The sequence below is a fragment of the Mauremys reevesii genome, unplaced genomic scaffold, assembly GCF_016161935.1.
Source record: "Mauremys reevesii isolate NIE-2019 unplaced genomic scaffold, ASM1616193v1 Contig1, whole genome shotgun sequence".
In the NCBI taxonomy this organism is placed as follows: Eukaryota; Metazoa; Chordata; order Testudines; family Geoemydidae; genus Mauremys; species Mauremys reevesii.
The window spans coordinates 2097292-2118813 of record NW_024100715.1 but is presented as its reverse complement, the minus strand read 5'-3'; the positions used below and the strand labels follow the sequence as shown (position 1 = coordinate 2118813).

The 21522-nt window shown below is 54.9% G+C and overlaps 2 protein-coding genes and 1 long non-coding RNA gene across 3 annotated transcripts in view; 1 reads left to right on the top strand and 2 right to left on the bottom strand.

Moving 5' to 3' along the window:
- The window catches only part of LOC120392363 (C-type lectin domain family 2 member D-like), a 55423-nt gene extending 35101 nt beyond the window's left edge, over positions 1–20322 (top strand). Inside the window, exon 6 of the mRNA XM_039517080.1 lies at positions 20136–20322. Coding sequence (XP_039373014.1) covers positions 20136–20322 — 187 coding nt within the window. The remainder of the gene's footprint in view (positions 1–20135) is intronic.
- Positions 1356–5450, bottom strand: LOC120392431. Its single transcript, XR_005591694.1, has 3 exons — positions 5342–5450; positions 4014–4168; positions 1356–1699 (listed from the first exon to the last, which is right to left on the bottom strand). It is a non-coding gene; the product is annotated as an uncharacterized LOC120392431 (long non-coding RNA).
- On the bottom strand, positions 10179–17259 carry LOC120392403 (killer cell lectin-like receptor subfamily B member 1). The gene is made up of 6 exons (XM_039517141.1): positions 17120–17259; positions 16454–16543; positions 15522–15713; positions 13181–13335; positions 12521–12633; positions 10179–10302 (listed from the first exon to the last, which is right to left on the bottom strand). Exons 1-6 carry the CDS (start codon positions 17202–17204, stop codon positions 10179–10181), a joined length of 759 nt encoding a protein of 252 aa, XP_039373075.1. The 5' UTR covers positions 17205–17259.
- Positions 20323–21522: the final 1200 nt, after the last annotated feature.

Sequence of the window (21522 nt, the reverse complement as noted above, 5' to 3'; positions counted from 1 at the left end):
TCTGTGCAGCGCCCGGCACAACGGGGCCCTGATCTCAGCTGGGGCAGGGACTGTCTCTCCCTGTGTGTCTGTGCAGCACCCGGCACAATGGGGACCTGATCTCAGCTGGGGCAGGGACTGTCTCTCGCTGTGTGTCTGTGCAGCACCCGGCACAACGGGGCCCTGATCTCAGCTGGGGCAGGGCCTGTCTCTCCCTGTGGGTCTGTGCAGCGCCCGGCACAACGGGGCCCTGATCTCAGCTGGGGCAGGGACTGTCTCTCGCTGTGTGTCTGTGCAGCGCCCGGCACAGTGGGGCCCTGATCTCAGCTGGGGCAGGGCCTGTCTCTCCCTGTGGGTCTGTGCAGTGCCTGGCACAACAGGGCCCTGATCTCAGCTGGGGTCTCTAGGCGTTACCATCATGTATACAATAATGTCCCAGGAATCTTTTAATATTCTGAAGACAATATTAGAAGCACTGTGAAAAAATTATAGATTTTTTTTTTTTTAATAATCAAAGGGCCAGATTCCCAGCTGGTGTGAACTGGCCATAACTCCATTCGAAGCAATGGGCTCAGACCTCCAATGGGTGTAAATCAGCATTACGCCATTCACTTTATCGGCGTTACCTGGATTTACGCTGCCTGAGGCTTTGTTAGCTGAAATAGAGATGAGAACCCAGGATGTTCTGCATTCCATATATGCAGACAGAGGTCCCCAATCCAGCCATTTAAATGAGCACAGCTTCCTTTTGGCAAATCCATTTATACTGAGTGTTGCAGATTTCAGACTTGATCTGAGTCTTCTTGACTGCAGCACAGTTGTTCTCTTCCGCAGGACCCGAAACCGTGAACCTGTGAAAGGAGTGAAGGAGACAGTCACAATCACTGGGTTTAGAGGTGGAGAAAAGCAGCTTTTCTCCTTCCTTCCAGGATGCTGGGGTTCCAGCGTCATCTCTAGTCCTTCCCCAGATAGGCTAATACATGAAACGAGTTGGTATGTTGAAGCCCAGACCTGGTGGAGAGGTGCACAGACTGCACATGGTACAGAAACTTGCAGCAAAGTGATTAATCAGAGTGCTAGTGCAGAGAGGCCAATCTTTGGAACCGATGCAAATGTTCCTCTTTTGAAACTTACATTTCAAATTTCAGTGAAAAAACAGGGAAGTTTTGATGAATTTTGAGTGATCTAGTTTTTGGACCAACTTTGGAGGCAGTTGGGACTTTCTCAGTTTTGTAACTGAACAGCTTTTGAATGTTAAAGTCTCAGATGTTGACAAAAACAAGAAAAGATTGAAAAAAATCCTGTTTCTCCCCATTTTGTAACTAGCTCTGCCCAGGAGTGTGGGGCCGAGGAAACAGAGACCCGGATCCTGCAAACCTTTATGCACTTGCTTTGATTTCCTCCCATGCATACTGCCATTCACTTCTATGAGACTTACCCCAGGTGTGTCTGCAGGATCGAGGCCCTTACACTGTAAGATGTAATGGATGAAATCCTTGCCCCATGGAGGTCAACAGCAGATTTGCCATTGACTTTAATGGGGCCCAGGGTTTCACACTATGTATTTATTGCAGACTGATGTCAAATACTAATCAGGAATCACTCACAGTGTTTGATTTAACGGGGAACCATCCACCCAGGTCCACTTCCTCCCTGGGGAGGTGATGTTGAGTCCAATCCACACCGGATTTTGATTTCCTGTAAGATTCTGTGTGAACTCCTGTGAAATGGACACAGGGTCAGAGAGAACAGAACATGGTGGAATTCTCTGGCTCCTTTGCTCACGATGGAAATGAGACCTGATCTCTAGTTTGGGTTTTGATCATTAATACTGGTGACAAATCAGGACTAGCTGAAACGCCAATTGAAAGTGCTGTAAACATAACAAATAACTTACACTGCTAATTAACAACTGAGTCAGTCCTGTTCCCCTCCACCACGATTTTAATGAATTTTGTGTAAAATTTTCAGTGAACTTCAGTAAACATTTTCAACTTTTTTGAATGAAAGTTTTTTACAATTGTTTTGTGCTGGCTTTTTTAACACAGCTCTAATGAATAATTAGTAACATTTCAGCTCTGGACAAACTCTCCGCTGTTATCCAGCTACTGCACCTCTTTCTATATAGGGCATGATTCTGTACTGAGTGACCAAACCCTGTGCAACGTTGCTATACTGTTACCCAGCTGCCCTACCCCAGAGGTAGCCGCATCCCAGTGATAGCTGAACAATCCCTGTCACCAGTTTGCACTTCATCATTTTAAGACTGTAACATGCTTTGGGATCTACTATTAATGTATTTATTTCAGTATACTTAGGCTTGGAAAGATTAGTTTTTTATTGGTAAATGTCGACTTCACTGTAGACGCACAAACTGATGAAAAAATATTTCCACTGACAATAATCAAAATACACAGAGATGCAAAGTAAGAAAAATGCTTCCTGAGAACTTGGAGTTTGATTTAAGGATTCTTAATTTTGATAGTTATAAAGCTTTACCTTTTTGAATCTCAGCTTCTACTGGTAATAAATAATTATGGGCGGACCTCCCTGCCCAGTGTCTGACCCCGCCCCATGATTTCCCACAACTCTGAATATTTAAATACATAAAAATCAACAACAAATGCTTAAAACTCATAATTTTGCACAACTGAAAATTTTAATATTTTTTAAAAATGCTTTAGAATAAATAATGTCTCTCAAAATTATTTAAAAATATATAAGCCTAAATCTATATTTGTATGGAGTTTTGTCTATTATCTAGGTTTTTATATTCAGTCTTGGTGATATCACTGCACCTAATGTTAATCCAGCTAGTGTTCAGGATAATGTTCTCAGAAAGTAAAGATAATATTTACAGTAAAGCCAGTTGAAAATTTTCAGTCAAAGCTTATTTTTTTCAGCGGGATTTTCCTCCTTCCTTGTTTAAGAACATAAGAGCGGCCATACTGGGTCAGATCAATGGTCCCTCTAGCCCAGTAACCTGTCTTCCAGCACTGGCCAATCCCAGATGCTTCTGGTGTTTGGAAGTTAAGGGATGCCCACAGCTTCTTGACTAATAGTCATCGCTGGACTTATCCTCCATGAATTTACCTAATTCTTTTTTGAACCCAGTTATGTTTGACCTTCACAACATCCTCAGGCAAGGAGTGCCACAGGTTGACTGTGCATTGTATGAAGAAATACTTCCTTTTGTTTGCTGTAAACCTGGTGCCTATTACTTTCATTGGGTGACCCCTAGTTCTTGTGTTAGGAGAAGGAGTAAATAACACTTCTTTATTCGGTTTCTCTGCATGATTTTATAGACCTCTATCATATACATCCTCAGTTGTCTCTTTTCTACACTGAACAATCTCGGTCTTTTTAATCTCTCCTTTTATGGAAGCTGGTTCATACCCCTAATCGTTTCCATTGACCATCTCTGAACCTTTTCCAATTTTAATATATCTTTTTTGAGATGAGGCAACCAGAACTGCACGCAGTATTCAAGATGTGGGCATGCCATGGATTTACATAATGGCATTATAATATTTTCTGTTTTATTATCTAACACTTTCCTAATGGTTCCTATCACGCTGTTAACTTTTGTGACTGCCGCTGCACATTGCGTGGATGTTTTCAGAGAAATATCCACACTGACTGCAAGATCGCTCTCTTGAGTGGTAACAGCTGATTTAGAACAAAATATTTCCTCTTGCCTCTCTAACTATCTTGAAGTTGAGGACATTTTGAAAAGTTCCCTTTTTTCTGCTGAGAATATGGAATAAGTGGAAAAATATCATTATTCATCCCATCGGATTCAGTGGTCAATAAAAGGGGGGGAGAAAAGTTTGAAGTTTTAAAAAGAAGTTTGGTTTCCAAAATCAAAGTTAACATCTCATTTCCCTCTCAAATTTTCCAGTTAAAAATAGAAAAATTGTGAATGAAAATTTTGCTTTCAGAAGTTTGTTAATAGACATAAGAGGAGGGATTCTTGACCTGCTCTCATTAACAAGGACACAAATATGTTAGGTGAAGTTTAGCACGTTCTTTACCAGCTCCTCCCGGTCCTGGATCACGAGCAGGTGAGATCCCCTCCATGAGCAGTCATCACGGCCCCAGCTCCAGTACTGATTCTCTTCCGACAGCCAGTAGCACTTGTCCATGTGCGGCACCCAGTGCCTGGGGCAGAGTTTGCACCCAGAGCCCTCTGGAGGGGAAAATGAAACAAAGACGTTGTTCAGGGGGTTGATTGTTCTGAACAGGGCTGACCCCCCACTACAGAGATACCGGAGACTTCACACTCCGTGTCAGTGAGATGAAAGGCACCGCATTGGCCTTGTGCGGGCCGGACTGGAATACAAAATGGTGCTCTGCCTCGATGACATTGATACCCCAGTCTACCACTAGGGGGTGCTGTGCTGCTGGGAGTGGGTAGGGGACTCAATAAGGGGTCTCCTCTCTACACAGTTAATGCTGGCCCCCATGTGGCACTAGGGGGTGCTGCAAGGAACAGTGTGGGGGGCTCAGTAGGGGGCGCTCTCCCCTGGCAGTCAGGGCTGACCCCAGTGCCCCAGCATGGCACTAGAGGGCGCTGTGCTGCCAGATGTTTCATCACTCTCAGGATGTAAAACCAAGGTCCTAACCCCTCCTAGTAACGAGAGATCCCCTAGCAGGTTCCCCATGCAGGGGCGGCTCTAGGAATTTGGCCGCCCCAAGCACGCCGGTCCCGCGGCTCCGGGGGACCTCTTGCAGATGTGCCTGCGGAGGGTCCGCTGGTCCCGTGGCTCCAGTGGAGCAGAGGTCGACCGGAGCCACGGGACCAGCGGACCCTCCGCAGTCATGCCTGCGGAGGTCCACCGAGCCGCGCAGCAGTGGACCCTCCACAGGCATGACTGCGGAAGGTCCGCCGGAGCCGCCTGCCGCCCTGCCGGCAAAATGCCGCCCCAAGAGCGCGCTTGGCGTGCTGGGGTCTGGAGCCGGCCCTGTCCCCATGAGCTGGAAATGTTAACCCCGATCTCCTGGCTAAATCCAACCTCAGGTGATTCCATTTTGCCTCCAAAAATCCCCCCTGGAAACTTCAACTGGATGATGAATCCTTCACTCCCTGGCCTAAACCTGTGCACTGTTGAGCAGATGCCGCCACCCACCCCAGAGGTGGCTGCATTTCAGTGCTGGGTGGCTTGATCCCCACAGACAGTTTGGCAGGTACTTTGGGCCTGAAATGCTCCGAGTAGGAGTTTATTATCCTGTGTCATGATGACGCTAGTTCAGCTTAGACCTTCCCGGGCTGGTCACTAGATGTTGCTGCTGCAAAACCACAGCTGTTTCTCGACATCCCCAAAGTGCACAGCAGCTCAGAGGCAGCGGGAGCTGAGGTTACCTGCTGAGCTGCTCTGCGGCAGCCCACACAGACTCTGTCTCAGGTGAGAGCGGAAATCCTGCAGGCTGTAGCTGCATTCTGTTCTGTTTCCTGATCTCTGGGCATCGCCAACATCCTCTGGGCCACGCGAGGCCGGCATGGTCTGATGTTCCTGGGAGTAGCCCTGGAAACCTTCCAAAGAGTATCTGCATTAATGGGAGTTAGGAACCAACCTGGCAGTGTCTGAGTGGGACACCGCATGGGACACGACAGCTCAGATGCAGGGGACTCTTTGAGCAGGGGGTTGGACTAGATACCTCCTGAGGTCTCTTCCAACCCTGATAGTCTATGATTCTATGACTCAAGGGCAGACGGGGATGCGGAGGGATCTGGATTCCCCAACACATGACACAAGTTGCAAGCCAACGGGGTTTCACAGTGAGGAATTGTCACATTCCTATAGAAAATTCCATGTTCAATCTTTTCTGTTGCAGGCAAATTCTGCACCCACGTCCCCGTCCTGCTCCGATTGCTGCCACTGACAAAACATGCCACCAGCTCTAATGGAAGCATCGACACTGCTCAGGCAAACCTGCCCCGATAGCCAGGAATCGTTCATGGCTGTAGCAGCCACCTCCCGCAAGAGGGTTGCCATGAAGAGCAGGGAAGTTTGCACCTCTGTGCTAGACAAGCCCGTAGTTAACTTGGGCTCCCCTGCTGCCTGGATGTGGAATTGCAAAGCAACAGAGCAGGGCAAAAATTTTGAAGTTGTTTCCATTTTTGCAGGGTACAAAATGGACCCAATTTTCAATTTTTTATGAAATGTTTCTTCCTTGTAGTTTCTTGGGGGGTTGAGGGGCAAAGGTCTTCCTTTGTTTTCGCTGGGGTATTCTGTATTTTGGGATTTTTTGTTACTCATTTTTTTTTGGTTGGTTAATTTTTTCTCCTTTGTTTTTAGATATTTGGGGGGAGATTTGGAGAGGGTCAAGGTTTTTTTTGTTTGTTTACTTAATTTTTTGAGAGAGGGTGGATTTGTGTTTTGTGGAGGAGTTGCTCGGAGGTTTTTGGTTTTTTTCATTCTATCGATTTGAAAGTGTTTTTAAAGGGCTTCTGTGGTTTTATTTTAATTTGCCATTTTGTATTTTGGTGCTTGTGTTTTTCTTTTTTCCCATATATTTCATTCCCCATCTTTCCCTTTTTGCACGTCATTTCCAAAAAGAAACAGGGATTTTTTAAAAAAAAAGGGGGGGGGGAAGTATTGAGAAATTATATTAATAAGGAAAAAGTGATAAACAATAAAAGAAAAAATTCCAAAAATATTTTGATAAAAAGTTTTGCCAAAAGTTTCAGTTTAGAAAACAGGCCATTTTTCTATTAAAATACTTATTTCCTGGAAACATGTAAACCAGAGAGCACTAACGCCAATCCTGCTGGGTGCTGCATTAACCAACCGAGAAGTGAAGTATGTGGAACACGCCCCTGTCAGAGTGAAAGATCTCACCCCTGGATGCTCTGAGTCTCTCACCAGCGTTGATGGCTGGATCCGGTGTATGGGACACTTCCCCAGGCCGTGACGGGGTGTGATTACAGGGGACGCTGGGGGAGTACAGATCACACAGGGCCCGATCCTGCGTTCCTCAGGCAGAACTCGAGGCAGGGGGCGTGGGGCGCACCGGATCGGGGGTAATCTCTAGGCCCAGAGACTGGGACGCAGGGAGTCTGTTCCCAGGCACTTACCCACACGGCTCAGCACGATCGCAGCCAAGGTCAGAGTGACCCACCCGGCGCCCAGCGCCACTAGGCAGTGTCTGTGCCTGCAGGGAGCTGGAACAGAGAGACGTGGGGACGCAGGGTCAGCAGCTGCGGGGGGAGGATCATGGTGGTTTATTTCACTGCTAGCATTAGAGGCAGATCCTCAGCTGCTGTCAACCGACCATGCTCCACAGATACACATTTCCTAGCCTAAAACACTCCTTGCCAGATCCCAGTTGCTGTCAACCACTGTAGCCCCACTGCAGTCCATGGGACCAGATCCCAGCTGAGAGAAATACTCCGAGTGCATTGACTTCGAGAGAATTTCTCCTGATTTACACCACTTGCAGATCTGCCTCTTTTAAATTGCAGGGGGGAAACAAATCCCATTATTACAACAATGAGAGACCCCAGCTGAGACCAGGGCCCAGCAGTGCCAGGTGCTGCACAGACCCACAGCGAGAGAGAGTCTCTGCCCCAGCTGAGATCAGGGCCCCATTGTGCCGGGCGCTGCACAGACACACAGGGAGAGAGAGTCTCTGCCCCAGCTGAGATCAGGGCCCACAGCCGGGCGCTGCACAGACACACAGGAGAGACAGTCCCTGCCCCAGCTGAGATCAGGGCCCCGCAGCCGGGCGCTGCACAGACACACAGGGAGAGACAGTCCCTGCCCAGCTGAGATCAGGGCCCCAGCCGGGCACTGCACAGACACACAGGAGAGACAGTCCCTACCCTGGCCTTGCGCAAACTGGCTAGATGAAGGAAGGATCTTTACCCCCATTTTACAGATATGGATCTGGAGTCCTGAGAAATGAAGAGACTTGGCCCAAGGTCACCCGGGGTGTGTGGCTCAGCCAGAAAGGCACCTGTAAGTCCTGGCCTTGTGCTCTAACCACTAATCTTCCCTTCCACACACACAGCTGCTCATCGGCCATGAACTCAGGCTAGTTCTGCAGTCCCCACAAACAGCACCCCAAGTCTCACACCTCTGCCGGGTCCCTGCACCTTTAGGGGCTGATCCTGCAGCCCTGACTCCTGGGAGTGATCCCGCTAATTTCAATAGTGAGAGCTGGTGGGAGCGGTGGGATCTAGTGGGTAGAATTGGAGGAGCCGGGGGGTGGGGGCTGCGTTTTATCCCACCTCTGGGGGAGGTGTGCGGTGCAGTGGGTTAGAGCAGGGAGGGCTGGGGGGCAGGAGCTCAGAGGGGAGCTGGGATCAGTAGGATCAAACCCCATAATATCCCAGCTCCATACAGACCCTCCTGCCCCCCCACCCTGCGACCCCCCCTTGGGGTGGCAGCCCAGCCCTGCCCCTTCTGCTGGGACACGGATCCCATGGTGGGGAGGGAAGACGTGGGGAGGGGGTTACAGTCACTACCTTGGTTCCCAGCTGCAGACTGGCTGCCCTCGTGGGGCCGTGGGGCCAGCCCCACGTCGCCCTCCTCGTCCTGCATCGTCCCCAGGCAGAGCAGCAGTCGAGCTCCCCCGACAGCAGGGGTGGGGCAGGGCTGCCTTTCTGCTGGAGAGGAAGTGTCCACACCTCTGAGAGGGGCCCAGGTGTGAGACTACACAGGAAACTGAGTCACTGCCCCGGAGACGTGTGGGCGGCAGGGGGCCGGTCAGCCCCACCGGCCTCAGCTCCGCCCCCCTGCTCGGGAGGATGCTGCTCAGCCACACCAGCGCTCACAGCCAGCCACGGACGCCCCACCCCCCTTCAGCTGCAGCCGCCCTGATACCGGGGTGAGGGGCACAGTCTGTCTAGGGGCTTATCTGGGGCCGTCACTAGAGCCTCTGAGCCCATCCCCCGACAGCAATGGCCTGCGCCTCTGCCACCCAGGGAGGGATCCTCGTCCCCATTACACAGCAGCAGGGGCTATTTCATGCTCTGTCCCAGGCAGATTGTCTCACGGCAGCCCCCCCACGTCCCGAAATCTGCCCTGTCCGAGTCCTGCGCCTTTCAGAAACCTCCTTACGGTGGAGCGGAGGTTGCTGGTGCCCCCAAAGCCTGACCGTGCTCAGTGCAGCTGCCCCCACAAGGGTGTTAATGTGGCCAGGAAAGCAAGGCCCAGACCTTCAAAGGTCGGAGGGTGTAACCAGGCGTCCCGTGTGGCCCCGAGCCCAGGGCCCCAGCTCCTGTGGGCCATTAGCGCCTCAGCCTGCGGCGAGCCTGAGCCAGTCGCCCTGACAGGTGTGAGCTGCCCCGAGCGGAACTGAGCCAGCAACGCTGCCTGAGTCTGCCGAGAGCCTGAGCCAGTCGCCCTGACAGGTGTGAGCTGCCCCGAGCGGAACTGAGCCAGCAACGCTGCCTGAGTCTGCCGAGAGCCTGAGCCAGTCGCCCTGACAGGTGTGAGCTGCCCCGAGCGGAACTGAGCCAGCAACGCTGCCTGAGTCTGCCGAGAGCCTGAGCCAGTCGCCCTGACAGGGTGTGAGCTGCCCCGAGCGGAACTGAGCCAGCAACGCTGCCTGAGTCTGCCGAGAGCCTGAGCCAGTCGCCCTGACAGGGTGTGAGCTGCCCCGAGCGGAACTGAGCCGGCAACGCTGCCTGAGTCTGCCGAGAGCCTGAGCCAGTCGCCCTGACAGGTGTGAGCTGCCCCGAGCGGAACTGAGCCGGCAACGCTGCCTGAGTCTGCCGAGAGCCTGAGCCAGTCGCCCTGACAGGTGTGAGCTGCCCCGAGCGGAACTGAGCCAGCGACGCTGCCTGAGTCTGCCGAGAGCCGAGAGGGGGCAGCTGCCCCATTGCTCCGGCAGGAGTCTATCCCCTGCTGTGGGAGGGGAGTGGGGTCTAGTGAGTCAGAGCTGGGGGGATGGGTTGTCTCCTAGCTCTACGCAAGGGGTGGTGGCTAGAGCAGGGGGGCTGGGAGTTCGGTGCTGGGAGCACAATTCCTTGCTCTGCCACTGACTCTCTGTGCAACCCTCCCCGGGTCAATTCTGCTATCGGTGCCTCAGTTTCCCCATCCACGTAGTGGAGATGATGAGTCTGACTGAGCGCTGGGAGGTGCTTTGAGCTCCTCACATGACAGGCGCTAGATAACATGTCAAAGTTCACTCGTGATGCTTTTATTGAAGAAAGGCTCCTCGCCATTATTAACGGGCCACGGATGCCCCGCTCAGAGCGGGACGGCGTCTCTCTGGCAAATCCACCGACGTACAGAGCTGCAGGTGTCAGAACGAATCCGATTCCTGTTCACCACCCCACAGCTGTTCTCCTCAGCCGGGCCTGACACCGGGAACCTGCCGGACAAAGGGGAGGGCCCCTGTCAGCGCGGTTGGTTCCAATGGGATCCGCAGCCGTCGTCTCCTCCAGCCAGAGATGGCTCCAGACCCCAGCACGCCAAGCACATGCTTGGGGCGGCATGCCGCGGGAGGCGCTCTGCCGGTCCCGGGAGGGTGGCAGGTGGCTCCGGTGGGCCTCCCACAGGCGTGCCTGCGGAGGGTTCGCTGGTCCCGTGGCTCCGGTGGAGCATCCGCAGGCAGGTCTGCGGGACCAGCGACCACGAGAGCGCCCCGGTGTGCCGCTGTGCTTGGGGCAGCGAAATGGCTAGAGCCACCCCTGCCTCGTGCCTCCAGCTCTGCCCTGGGGGCTGTCCCCTCTCCCCACTGGCAGGGCCCTGGCCGGGGTCTCGAACGGCCTCTCCCTGCCCAGAGCCCAGGGACCTGCTCCAGCCTCCTCCTCCCTGCCGGGCTAGACCCTGACCAGCTCCCTCCCCTGCTCCGCGTCTCCTCCCCACCTGGTCCCCTCCTGCCTCTGGCTGCTCTGTGTCTCTCCCTCCCCCCTGCCCCATTGTCTGGGGATCCCCAGGGCTCTGGCCTGGCCCCTTTGCTTCTCTCCCTCCACGTCCTGTCTCTGGGCCACCTCCCCCACCCCCAGGGCTCCAGCCACCATCTCTGTGCTGGGGGATGGGCAAATCTCTCCCTGCCCCATAGCCCTGTCTGCTCCCACCCAGCCCCTTCTCAGCTGGGCTCCCCAGCCCCCCTCCTGGGGTCTCAGCATCGTCTGACCAGGGCCGGCTCTAGGTTTTTTGCCGCTCCAAGCAAAAATAATTTTGGCTGCCCCCCCCGCAGCCCTGGGCCCCCCCCCGCCCCAGCCCTGGGCTCTCTCCCCCCACCTGCACTCTCCCGCTGCAGCCCTGGGTCACTGGTAACTCGCTCCCAGGGTGGGTCGTTCAGCCGGAATTTTGGATGTGCACAAAACACAGACAGGATTGGTTCCCATATGGTTACAGAACTGCAGTAAAGTGGAACAATTTTCAGCTTGTGTGATTGGAGGATATCTGATCCATATTGTAAGACTGTCCTCCATAAATGGGGAAAAGTTGAGGTGCCTTTATTATTCTTTTGTTCCACTCTTTCTTTCTCTGGGGAATTTGCCAATGCAATATCACTGTCTTCCTTTTAAACAAACAAACAAACAAACAAAAGGCAATGGCTGTTGAAAACAGCAATTCCCGTCCTAAAAACCACTGGGAAGCATTTCTTGCTCAATTTTATCCTACTTTTTCTACAGCAAGTTACAGTGGATCAGTATATTTGATTTGGGAGAAATGAAGTAACAGCTGCCCAAACTGAGTTTGAGCACTCCTGAACTTTGAGGTGTTCAAATCTGGAAGGCAGGTGCTGGGTGTGTGTGTGTGTGTTGGGGGGACTGTGGGCTCCGCGTGGGAGCACGGCAGCATGTATGCAGCAGCGTGTCTGGTGCTGAGCGGAGCCAGACACTCTGGTCTGAGTGGCACGGTAAGGGGGCTGGGGGGTTGGAGAAGGGGTAGGAGGTTCAGGGGGGGCAGTCAAGGGACAGGGAGAAGAGGGGCAGGATGGGTCAGGGGTGCGAGGGAAGAGGCAGCAGTTGGTTAGGCATGGGAGTCGCAGGGGTTTGTCAGGGGACAGGTAGGGGGTGGGCTCCTGGGGGGCAGTTAGGGGCAGGGGTCCCAGGAGGGGGTGATCAGGGAGCCGGGGGGGGTTGGATGGGTTGGGGTTTCTGTGGGGGCCAGTCGGAGGGAGTGGACGGTGGCAGGTTGGGGCTTCCCTCCCCCTGGAGCGTCCTGTTTTTTGAATGTTAAAGTCTGGTCTCCCTGCCATTCACAGCACTCACAGCACGCTGCCGCATGAGGTCCCCCCTTCCTTTCCAGTTGGTAGTGGCCAAGGGAATGCTGGGAAATGTAGTTCTTTCCCTGCTCCAGGGCTGGCTCTATAGGCAGGGAGCTAACCAAGGAACTACAGCTCCCAGAGCCCCCTGTTGGTTCTCAGCTCCCAGGCTGGATCCCTGCCGCCCCTGCAAATGGGCTGCCTCAAGCAGGTGCTTGCTTTGCTGGTGCCTAGAGCCGCCCCTGCATCTGACACTGAACACGGCTCCCCCCAAGCTCCCGACCTTCCCCCCAAACCTCCCCCAGCCCTGGCCCTGGCCCCCTCTGCCCACGGAGGGGAGGGAAAGGGTTTGACTCAAGGAATCACTCACTGGGTCTGATCCAGCCGGGAGCCGTCCAGCCAGGTCCAGGCCTTCTCCGGGGAGGGGACGGACAGTCCGACCCAGAACTGATTTGAGTCTTGTGTCAGGTCCTGTAGGGACTCCTGCAGTGAGTGTGGGACAGGCAGCTGGTGACCAGACGTGCGGTCGGGCTCTTTTCTTCCAAATCCGGGTTGTCAGCAACTTCAGGACCAGAATGTCTGTCTGTCCATCTATCCCTATACACACCCAGTATCCAGCCCCATACATCTATCCCAATACACACCCATCTATCTATCCCCCATAGATACGGCTCTCTCCATCCATCCATCCCCATCTATCCCCTGTCTCTCTGTAGCCCCCATCCTCAACACACCCAGCCCCTCTCTCCAGCTGAGCTGTGTCGGGCACACCCCAGAAGAGGGAGGTACCGGTGCCTTTAATCTACCTTTGTGTGCCCCTGATCCTTGGGCTAGGGATTTAGGCTGGGATTGTCAAAGCTGCCTAGGGGGTTTGGACACCCTTTTATTAACAATGCAAACAGGGTGTCCAAATCCCCTAAGCAGCATTGAAAATTTCAGCCCTACCATGTAGCCTATGCGCCCTTAGACTCTGCACCCAGGGCCCAGCCCTGCAGGGGCAGCTCCAGCAGGAAGGTATCGTCCCCTTTACCAGCTCCTCCCGGTCCCGGATCACCAGCAGCTGGGAGCCCCTCGCTGAGCAGTCGGTGCGGCTCTTGCTCCACAATTCACCTGTTCTGGAGACCCAGTAGCACTTGTCCCCGCGCAGCTGCCAGTCCGTGGGGCAGAGTTTGCACCCGGAGCCCCCTGCAGAGAGACGGGCGTCATTAATGCTCTGAGCCCTCTGGGCCTCGTTCCCGGCTACTCCCAGCCTGCGACTGGGGCAGGAACGGGGTTCAAATGGGTTTGAGTCCCCTTTGTGCTCCCTGAAATCTGGGGCTGGGTCAGGCTCTGCCTGGCTCCTGGCATAAGTTACAGCAGCCTCGGGGCTGCTCTGCCTTATCCAGTGCTCCCATATGGGCCCATGGTAGCAGAGAACACCCATAGCACACTGCACTCTAGCCACACTGGCAATCTGCCCCCCCATTTTGGGGGTTGGGAGAAAGGCCGGGTGATCCCAGCTCCACACTAGCCAGAGAGGACCCCCCAGGACAGGGGAGATTCTCAGGGGCCTATGGACCCACTTTAAGGCCCCTTTACACGGCCAGAATGGCCTAGACGGGCCCTGGAGTAACTGGGGGGGAGGGGTAGTGTTAAGCTGGGAACAGGACGGGAGGCTGGGACCCAGGGGCGATGGGGACTGGGAGGGGACATGGGGCCCAGATGCCAGGGAACGGGAGGGGTGGGACCATAAGACAATCTTACTAATAAGATGTGACCCCCCCCCTCCCCCCACACACACACTGGAAAAAAATTGGACAGCTTTGTATTAGATTGTGTCAAGTATCAGGGGTAGCCATGTTAATCTGTATACACAAAAACAACCTTAAAGACTAACAGATTTATTTGGGCATAAGCTTTAGTGGGTAAAAACCCCACTTCTTCAGATGCATGGAGTGAAAGTTACAGATGCAGCTTTGTTATACTGACACGCGAAGAGAAGGGAGTTACCTCGCAAGTGGAGAACCAGTGTTGACAGGGCCAATTTGATCAGGGTGGATGTGGTCCACTCCTAATAGATGAGGAGGTGTCAATTCCAGGAGAGGCAAAGCTGCTTCTGTAATGAGCCAGCCACTCCCAGTCTCTATTCAAGCCCAAATTAATGGTGTTAAATTTGCAAATGAAATATAGTTCTGTTGTTTCCCTTTGAAGTCTGTTTCTGAAGTTTTTTTTGTTGCAGGTTGGCTACTTTTCAAAATGTCCAGGGAGATTGACGGGTTCTCCGACTGGCTTTGTTTGTTATCATTCCTGATGTCTGATTTGTGTCCATTTATTCTTTTGCATAGAGACTGTCCGGTTTGGCCAATGTACATGGCAGAGGGGCATTGCTGGCACATGATGGCATATATCACATTGGTAGATGTGCAAGTGAATGAGCTCTTGATGGTGTGACTGATGTGGTTGGGTCCTCTGATGGTGTCGCTAGAGTAGATATGGGGACAGAGAAGGCAACAAGGTTTGTTAAAGGGATTAGTTCCTGAGTTAGTGTTTTTGTTGTGTGGTGTGTGGTTGCTGGTGAGTATTTGCTTCAGGGTGGGGGGCTGTCTGTAAGTGAGGACTGGCCTGTCTCCCAAGGTCTGGGAGAGTGAGGGATCGTTTTCCAGGATAGGTTGTAGAGCATTGATGATGTGCCGGAGAGGTTTTAGCTGGGGGCTGAAGGTGACGGCCAGTGGCGTTCTGTTATTTTCCTTGTTGGGCCTGTCCTGTAGTAGGTGACTTCTGGGTACCCGTCTGGCTCTGTCAATCTGTTTCCTCACTTCCCCAGGTGGGTATTGTATTTTAAGAACACTTGATAGAGATCTTGTAGGTGTTTGTCTCTGTCTGAGACATTGGAGCAAATTCGGTTGTATCTTAGAGCTTGGCTAAATTTGGTTGTATCAGACAGGGCCTGATTGAATTGGCATTGTCAACGCTTTGAGGTAACTCCCTTCTCTCCATGTGTCAGTATAACAGTGCTGCATCTGTAATTTTCACTCCATGCATCTGAAGAAGTGGGTTTTCTACCCATGAAAGCTTTTGCCCAAATAAATCTGTTAATCTTTGAGGTGCCACCAGACTCCTCGTTGTTTTTTTGTATGACATTGTTATTAAAACCTTCATGGCTGGGTATTACCCTGAACAGCCACTAGATGTCGCTGCCCCAGGCCCGGTCCCAGCTGAGGCAGGTACATTCATGGCCCGGCACCAAGCGGGGCTGGTGGCAGATCGGTGCAGCCAGCAGGGGGCGGCGTGTCCCTGCCCTGCAGGATCCCCAGGGGCTGGGACGGCAGCTGGGTTCCCACAGGCCGTGCCCGGGGCGGAGGGCGGCTCAGAGACACACGCGCTGGGGTTACCTGCTGGGCCGGGCGGGGCCGGGGGGCACAGCTGGGATCGGAAACGCTCCAGGCGGGTGCTGCATTCTGCTGTGCTGGGGTCTCTGTTCCCGGCTCCGTCGCTGCCAGGGGGTGTCGCTGTATCTCTGCTCCCAGCTCCGTCGCTCCCAGGAGCTGCCGGGGTCTGTCCCTTCTCGGACAACAAGTGGGAAACTGCAAAGCAGCATCGGTGGGAGTGAGGCGCACGGTCAATGTTGTGCGACTTGCCGGTAAAAGCACCAGCACCGAGCCATGCGGAGACACAGGGCCTGCCCCAAAGCCTGTTCTGCCCCATCGCCACAGACTCCAATGAGCTTCGGAGCAGCCCCAAAGGGACACAGTCTGAAAAAGTGTCTGAGACTGAAAATCACTGGGAATTAGGTGCCTAAATCCCTTGAGTTTCTCTGCAAATCCAGCCCGTGTTTCCACCCATTCTCATCCTCAAAACACCCCCAAACTGGCTGCATGGGGCTGGCCAGACTGAGTCAGACCTGGGGCCCATCTAACCCGCTATCCCGTCTCCAAGGGTGGACAGACCCAGCTACCTCTGAGCAAGGAGCACGACGCCCCCTAGTGGAGACTGAGAACTTGTCCCCCACATCAGACCCTTCCTGCCCCTCAGTTAGGGGTTGATTGATGCCCTGAAGCAGGAGGGTTTATAGCTGCTGCCAAAGCACTTGGTACTTCCTGGCCCTCTGCCTGGTCTTGTTCCTCTCATACGTGTCCTGATCCTTCACTGAGCCCTGCTAAGCTCATGGCCCCAGTGAGATCCTGTGGCAGGGAGTTCCACAGGCTCATTGTGACTAAGCATCCGTTTTCAATGTGCTTCCTCTCAATGTCCCTCCCTCAGTGTCACATCCACGCTGCAGACTGACACACCCGGACAGATAAAGCTACAGCCTTTGATGACTCACCACACACCGCCAGCAATAGCACAGTCACTGCCTGGATGAGATTCCCAGCCCCTAGAGCGACCTGAAGCCAGCCAGGACACTGACGGGAGCCTGTAATGAAACACAAGCAGAGCTGGGCTGAATTAAGGCCCAGCCACTCTAGATCCTGGCCTCAGGCCCCAGCTCCAGGCATCAAGTGATTGTACCAGGATCTCAGCTTTCATTTAGAAGAGAAAGGCAGTTTTCAGCCCTCATGATCCCCACCCCAAGTGTTACTGACACAGCAATGCTGCCTGAGGTTGCAGAGAGCCTGCACCAACAGTCAGAGCAGGGGGGCTGGCAGCTAGGATGCCTGGGATGTATTTCCAGCTAGGGGAGCGGAATGGGGTGCAGTGGGTGTGTCCTTGTGAAAGATTTCCACCGATCTGTGCCTCAGTTTCACCCATTTGACCCCCCTTTTTGGCTTCCAGAGGGGAAAGCTCCCCAGTCTCTCCCCCACTCTCGCTCTGTCACTTGGGGGCTCCCCCAGGCTCTTTACCTCTGTCCGCGGCGCTACCCCACCCTGTGATAGAACCACATGGCCAGACCCTGCCGCCCCCTGGCCCATCTCTGGGGTCCCAGCCCCGGCTCTGCCCCTGCTGTAGGGACATGGAGCCCATAGGGGGGAGGGGGAGATGAAATCTCTACCTTGGTTCCCAGCTGGGGACGGGCTGCCCGAGCCGCCCAGCTTGGGCTGCAGGTTCAAAGCCGTGTAGCCCTCCTCGTCCTCCATCGTGCCCGAGTGAGAGGCGCTGGCGAAGGCGCAGGCAGGGGGTGAGGGGCTGGGCTGAGATCACACAGGAAGCTGAGCCGCTGGGCTGCAGCCGCGTGGTCGGTGGGGTCACAGTCAGAGGCTTCGGCCTGAATTTCCTCTCTCTGCTCTGGCAGATGTTGGCTCTGTCACACGAAAGCTTCCAGACAGCCCCGAATGCCCCCCATCCTCCACTCCCTGAGGGGGCTCGGCTAGGGTGACCAGACAGCAAGTGTGAAAAATTGGGACGGGGGTGGGAGGTAATTGGAGCCTATATTAAAAAAGAGCCAAAAATCGGGACTGTCCCTATAAAAACGGGACATCTGGTCACCCGAGGCTCGGCTGCCCTGACACCAGGGTGAGGGGCGCAGTGACAAAAATCTGAGCTCTGTGAACAGGGTCAGAGCCTTAGCAGGTGCCGCTCAGAATCAGTCCCACTGATCGACCCCAGCCTGGGATCGGGCCCAGCGAGTGCCTGAAAACTCCTTACAGCCAGAGGGAAACAGCTCAGAGCGCTGGGGTGAGCAGGGCCGCCCAGGGCGGGGGCAAGAGGGGCAATTTGCCCCAGGCCCCGAGCCCCACAGGGGCCCCCACGAGAGTTTTTCGGGGCCCCTGGAGCGGGGACCCTCACTCGCTCCGGGGGGCCCGGAAAACTCTTGCGGGGCCGGGCGCAGGGGCTTCTTCGCTCCCGGTCTTCACCGGGGGGGGGGTCCTTCTTCTCCGGGGCGGAAGGACTCCCCCCCCCCCCCCCCGCTGGCAAATTACCGCCGAAGACGGAGCGGGACCCACCGCCGAAGTTCAGCTCAGTCGGCGTAATTCGGCGGCGGGCCCTTCCGTTCGGGACCCGCCGCCGGTGCCCAAGATCCGCTGGCGGGCCCGCCGCCAAATTACCGCGGCAGACCGGGCTGCACTTCGGCGGCGGGTCCCGCTTCGGTGGTAATTCGGCGGCGGGGGGCCCCGCCGCGGTTCTTTGGCGCACTTTGGCGGCGGGTCCCGGAACGGAAGGGCCCCCCCGCCGCCGAAGACCCCGGGCCCCCGGAATCCTCTGGGCGGCCCTGGGGGTGAGACCGATCCCCTCCTGGGCCTGCAGTTCCCAGCTCTGCCCCTAGGTGGCAGCCAGCCGTGGGGAAGGGGAGAGCACGGGGTGTGCGGCTCCGATGTGACAATTCGCATGGGATCCTGGTGCCAAACGCCACCCGCCGGTCAGGGGGCCATGACACCTCCCTGCGTCACCAAGTGAAATGACCAGGGCCAGAATAGCCATAGCTAGGCTGTGCCCCTCACCCTGGCATCAGGGCAGCTGCAGGCTGCATTAGGGTGGGACGGGGGCGACCATCACGGGCTGTGACCAGCCCCTACGCGCATGAGCTGACTGCTGCAGCAGCAGCGAGCCCCTGAGGCCGGACGCTCTGACCAGCCTCCCTCCCGCGCCCCACCCAGCTGCAGCTTCCTGTGTGATCTCACACCACAGCCCTTCACTGCCCCCCCCAGCACCTGCCCCACAGCTCCTGGCTGCCCCACCCCCCACCCGGTCTCCTCTCTCTCTGGCATGATGCAGGACAAGGGGGGTCCCCAGCACTGAACCTGTGGCCCCAGAAGGGGAGCGTGGATGTCCTGTCCCCAGCCTGTAACCAAGGTACCAAAATCCACCCCCCTCACCCTCATGGGCTCGTATCACAGCAAAGGGGCAGGGTGGGGACTGCCACCCCAGGGCGGAGAACTGGGGGGAGAATCTGGCTGGAGCCGGGATAGTACTGGAGATGGGCCAGCCTGGGCTGGGGGAGGGGGAGCGGCTGATTCTACAGACACCTGCCCCCAGGAGTAACCTGACTCCAGATCCCAGCTGGGGGGAACTGGCCGTAGCTCCACTGGGGTCAATGGGGCAGTTCCCAGCTCCACCCACATCCCACCCTCCCTGTTCACGGGGGGTTGAGTTGGAGCAGTGTGGGGCTAATTTGCCGACCCTCTGCTGCAGGGGAATTCCCAGTGGGGGAATCCAGATGCTTTCCAGCCCCTTTCATGGGACAGGAGCTGCGTTGCCAACCCAGGTGTTCAATAATCAGGAGCTGGGATCCCCAAAGCCGTGAGACTGACTTTAAAATAACAACTGTGAAGATGTTCAATGTTTTTTCTGGGGCTGTAGCTTTTAGGGGGTCACATTGACAAGTTTTTTCTCAGCAAACAAGAGGGTTAAAATCTTATGAAAGACGAGAGTCCCTTGGAATCACGTGACTCCAGGAGCTGGGGTGTTAAGAAAAGCACCAAATACCATGAGGCTCTCAATAACATTGTGGATTTGAAAAGAATGCAGGAGAGCTGTAGGTCTGGGATGAAGCTGAGTGTCTGAACCAGAAGCTGCTAAATAGTCAGTTGAAAATCAGAATGTCCCTCAGATGGGAAATTCGGCTATTTTGACATTTTTCTATCCTGAATCAGGTCAAGAAGTTGCCACATGCAAACGTGTCACTGAGTTGGGGATTCATTTCTAGGGGTAGAATTCCCAGCCTGGACCACCTGTCCAGCGCCCTGCACAGGTTGTAGAGATCCCAGAGATGGAGGTGTGTAATGCATTTTTTTTTACCTAAGGATTTCTGATGCGCTGTAAAGGTCCCTCTGACCAATGTATCAGCCTCCGGAGGAACCGGGCCAGCCCTGGAAATGAGCCAACGGCACCACATTCAACAACTGGTGGGTCCCTTTTGCTTCTATTAACTCAGTAAATTGAAAACAGGACACTGGCCTTGTGGTTACCGCCCGGGGCTCTGATTTTGGGAAATTGGGGCTCAATGCCTGGCTGTCCCTTTTATTTGCTGTGCGACCTGGGGTGAATTGCTGGGGGCTGGATTTTCACGGCTAGTTGAAGCTGCTCTAACAGTTGTGTTGGGTTTTTATTATTACTTGTTGCTGTTGCAGGTTCCCAATAGCGGCAGAAGGACCATGTGCCTTTCTGAACCACAAGGTTATTGCCAGCTCAGGCTGCTCCAGGGAGGGACACTGGATCCGCAGCAAAGCAGCGGAGAAACCAGATGCCAGAGCAAAGTGCCTGTGCCCTGGATGCAGCAGGCGCTGTCCCTTTAACAGGGCTGGCCCAGGCCTCTAGCACCCATGGGCCCATTTGGGAAGATTTAACATGAGGCCACATAACGTGGTGTCTCCTTTGGCTCCTTTCCAGCAACCCCACCCTGCCCACCCTGAACTGGGAGTGGGCACCTGGTCTGCTGGAGGCGTCAGGGCTGCCCCATCGGGGGTCAGGCAGGAATTTTTTCTTCTGTATGAGCAGTCAGTGAGGGCCGGGGAGTTTCGTCAGCTTCCTCGCAGCCCCTTCAAGCCGTAGGAAGTTACGTCCTCAAGCTCGTCGTTCGTTGCAGCCGGAGTCCTGTGTGGTTAAAGGGATCAAGTGGCCGGTTCCCAGAGGGAAAAGACCTGGGATTTTGCTGATGGGCCTTGGGCTCCCGGGATGGGGTGAGACTCTGTGGCCCTCCCAGGCTGAGGGCAGCCCCTGTGTTCAGGCTTAATGACATTTGGCGCCTGCCACGTAAAATCCAGCCATGGGCCTGTGCATCCTTGGCTGCTGTGTCCTCATCAGTGTTCCTTTTCCTGCCCACACGCAGCTACCCCCGGCCAGAGTGACCCCTCGTAACCGAGCCAACAGCCCATAACAGTCACACGGATGGAACATACAATGGCCATAGGACAGCACAGGCAGCTGCCATGTCGGTCACAAGCAGCCTGGTGTGACAGGCGGCAGCCAGGCCTGCTGGGAGAGGAAGGGGGATGTAAAACCCAGGCTCCGTCTATGGCACAGAGAAGGAAGCTTTTGACTTGGAAACCGGAAGGGGAGCAGCCAGACCTGTCAGAGGCCCCGGGCAGGAGCCGGCGAGGGGCTGGGGCTAGATACCCGGGATGTGCTGGGGCCGTCGGGAGGTGCTCCCGCCCCTGCAGCCAGGGGGCGAAGGGGCCGGGGTGACCCCTGCCGCCTGGGGAAGGCCTCGAACTCCTGCTGTAGGGTGAGAAGGGCTGGTCTGCAGGCCCTGCTGCGAGGGCTGCGGGAGCGTGAGGAGACGCCGCGGCCAGGAGGGGATGGCTGGGACGCACTAGGACAGACACGTGTAGCTACACACAATTATTTTTTTATACTATAATAAAATTATTTATATAAAAAATAAACCAGCTCCCTGCAGAGAAACTTTTATTTTGTAACCCGTAAACCCCCATGTGACTGGCTCCTCCCACCCCAGCAGGGAAACTGAGGCAGCAGCTGCATCCTGCCAACAGGGCTGTGAGCTCCCCTCCCACCAAG

Coding starts and splice junctions, on each gene's coding strand:
- LOC120392403 (XM_039517141.1), bottom strand. CDS start 17,204: ATGGAGGACGAGGAGGGCTACACGGCTTTGAACCTGCAGCCCAAGCTG. Junction 16,544..17,119: donor GTCCCCAGCTGGGAACCAAG/GTAGAGATTTCA, acceptor GTTTCATTACAG/GCTCCCGTCAGTGTCCTGGC. Junction 12,634..13,180: donor TCCGGGACCGGGAGGAGCTG/GTAAAGGGGACG, acceptor CACTCACTGCAG/GAGTCCCTACAGGACCTGAC.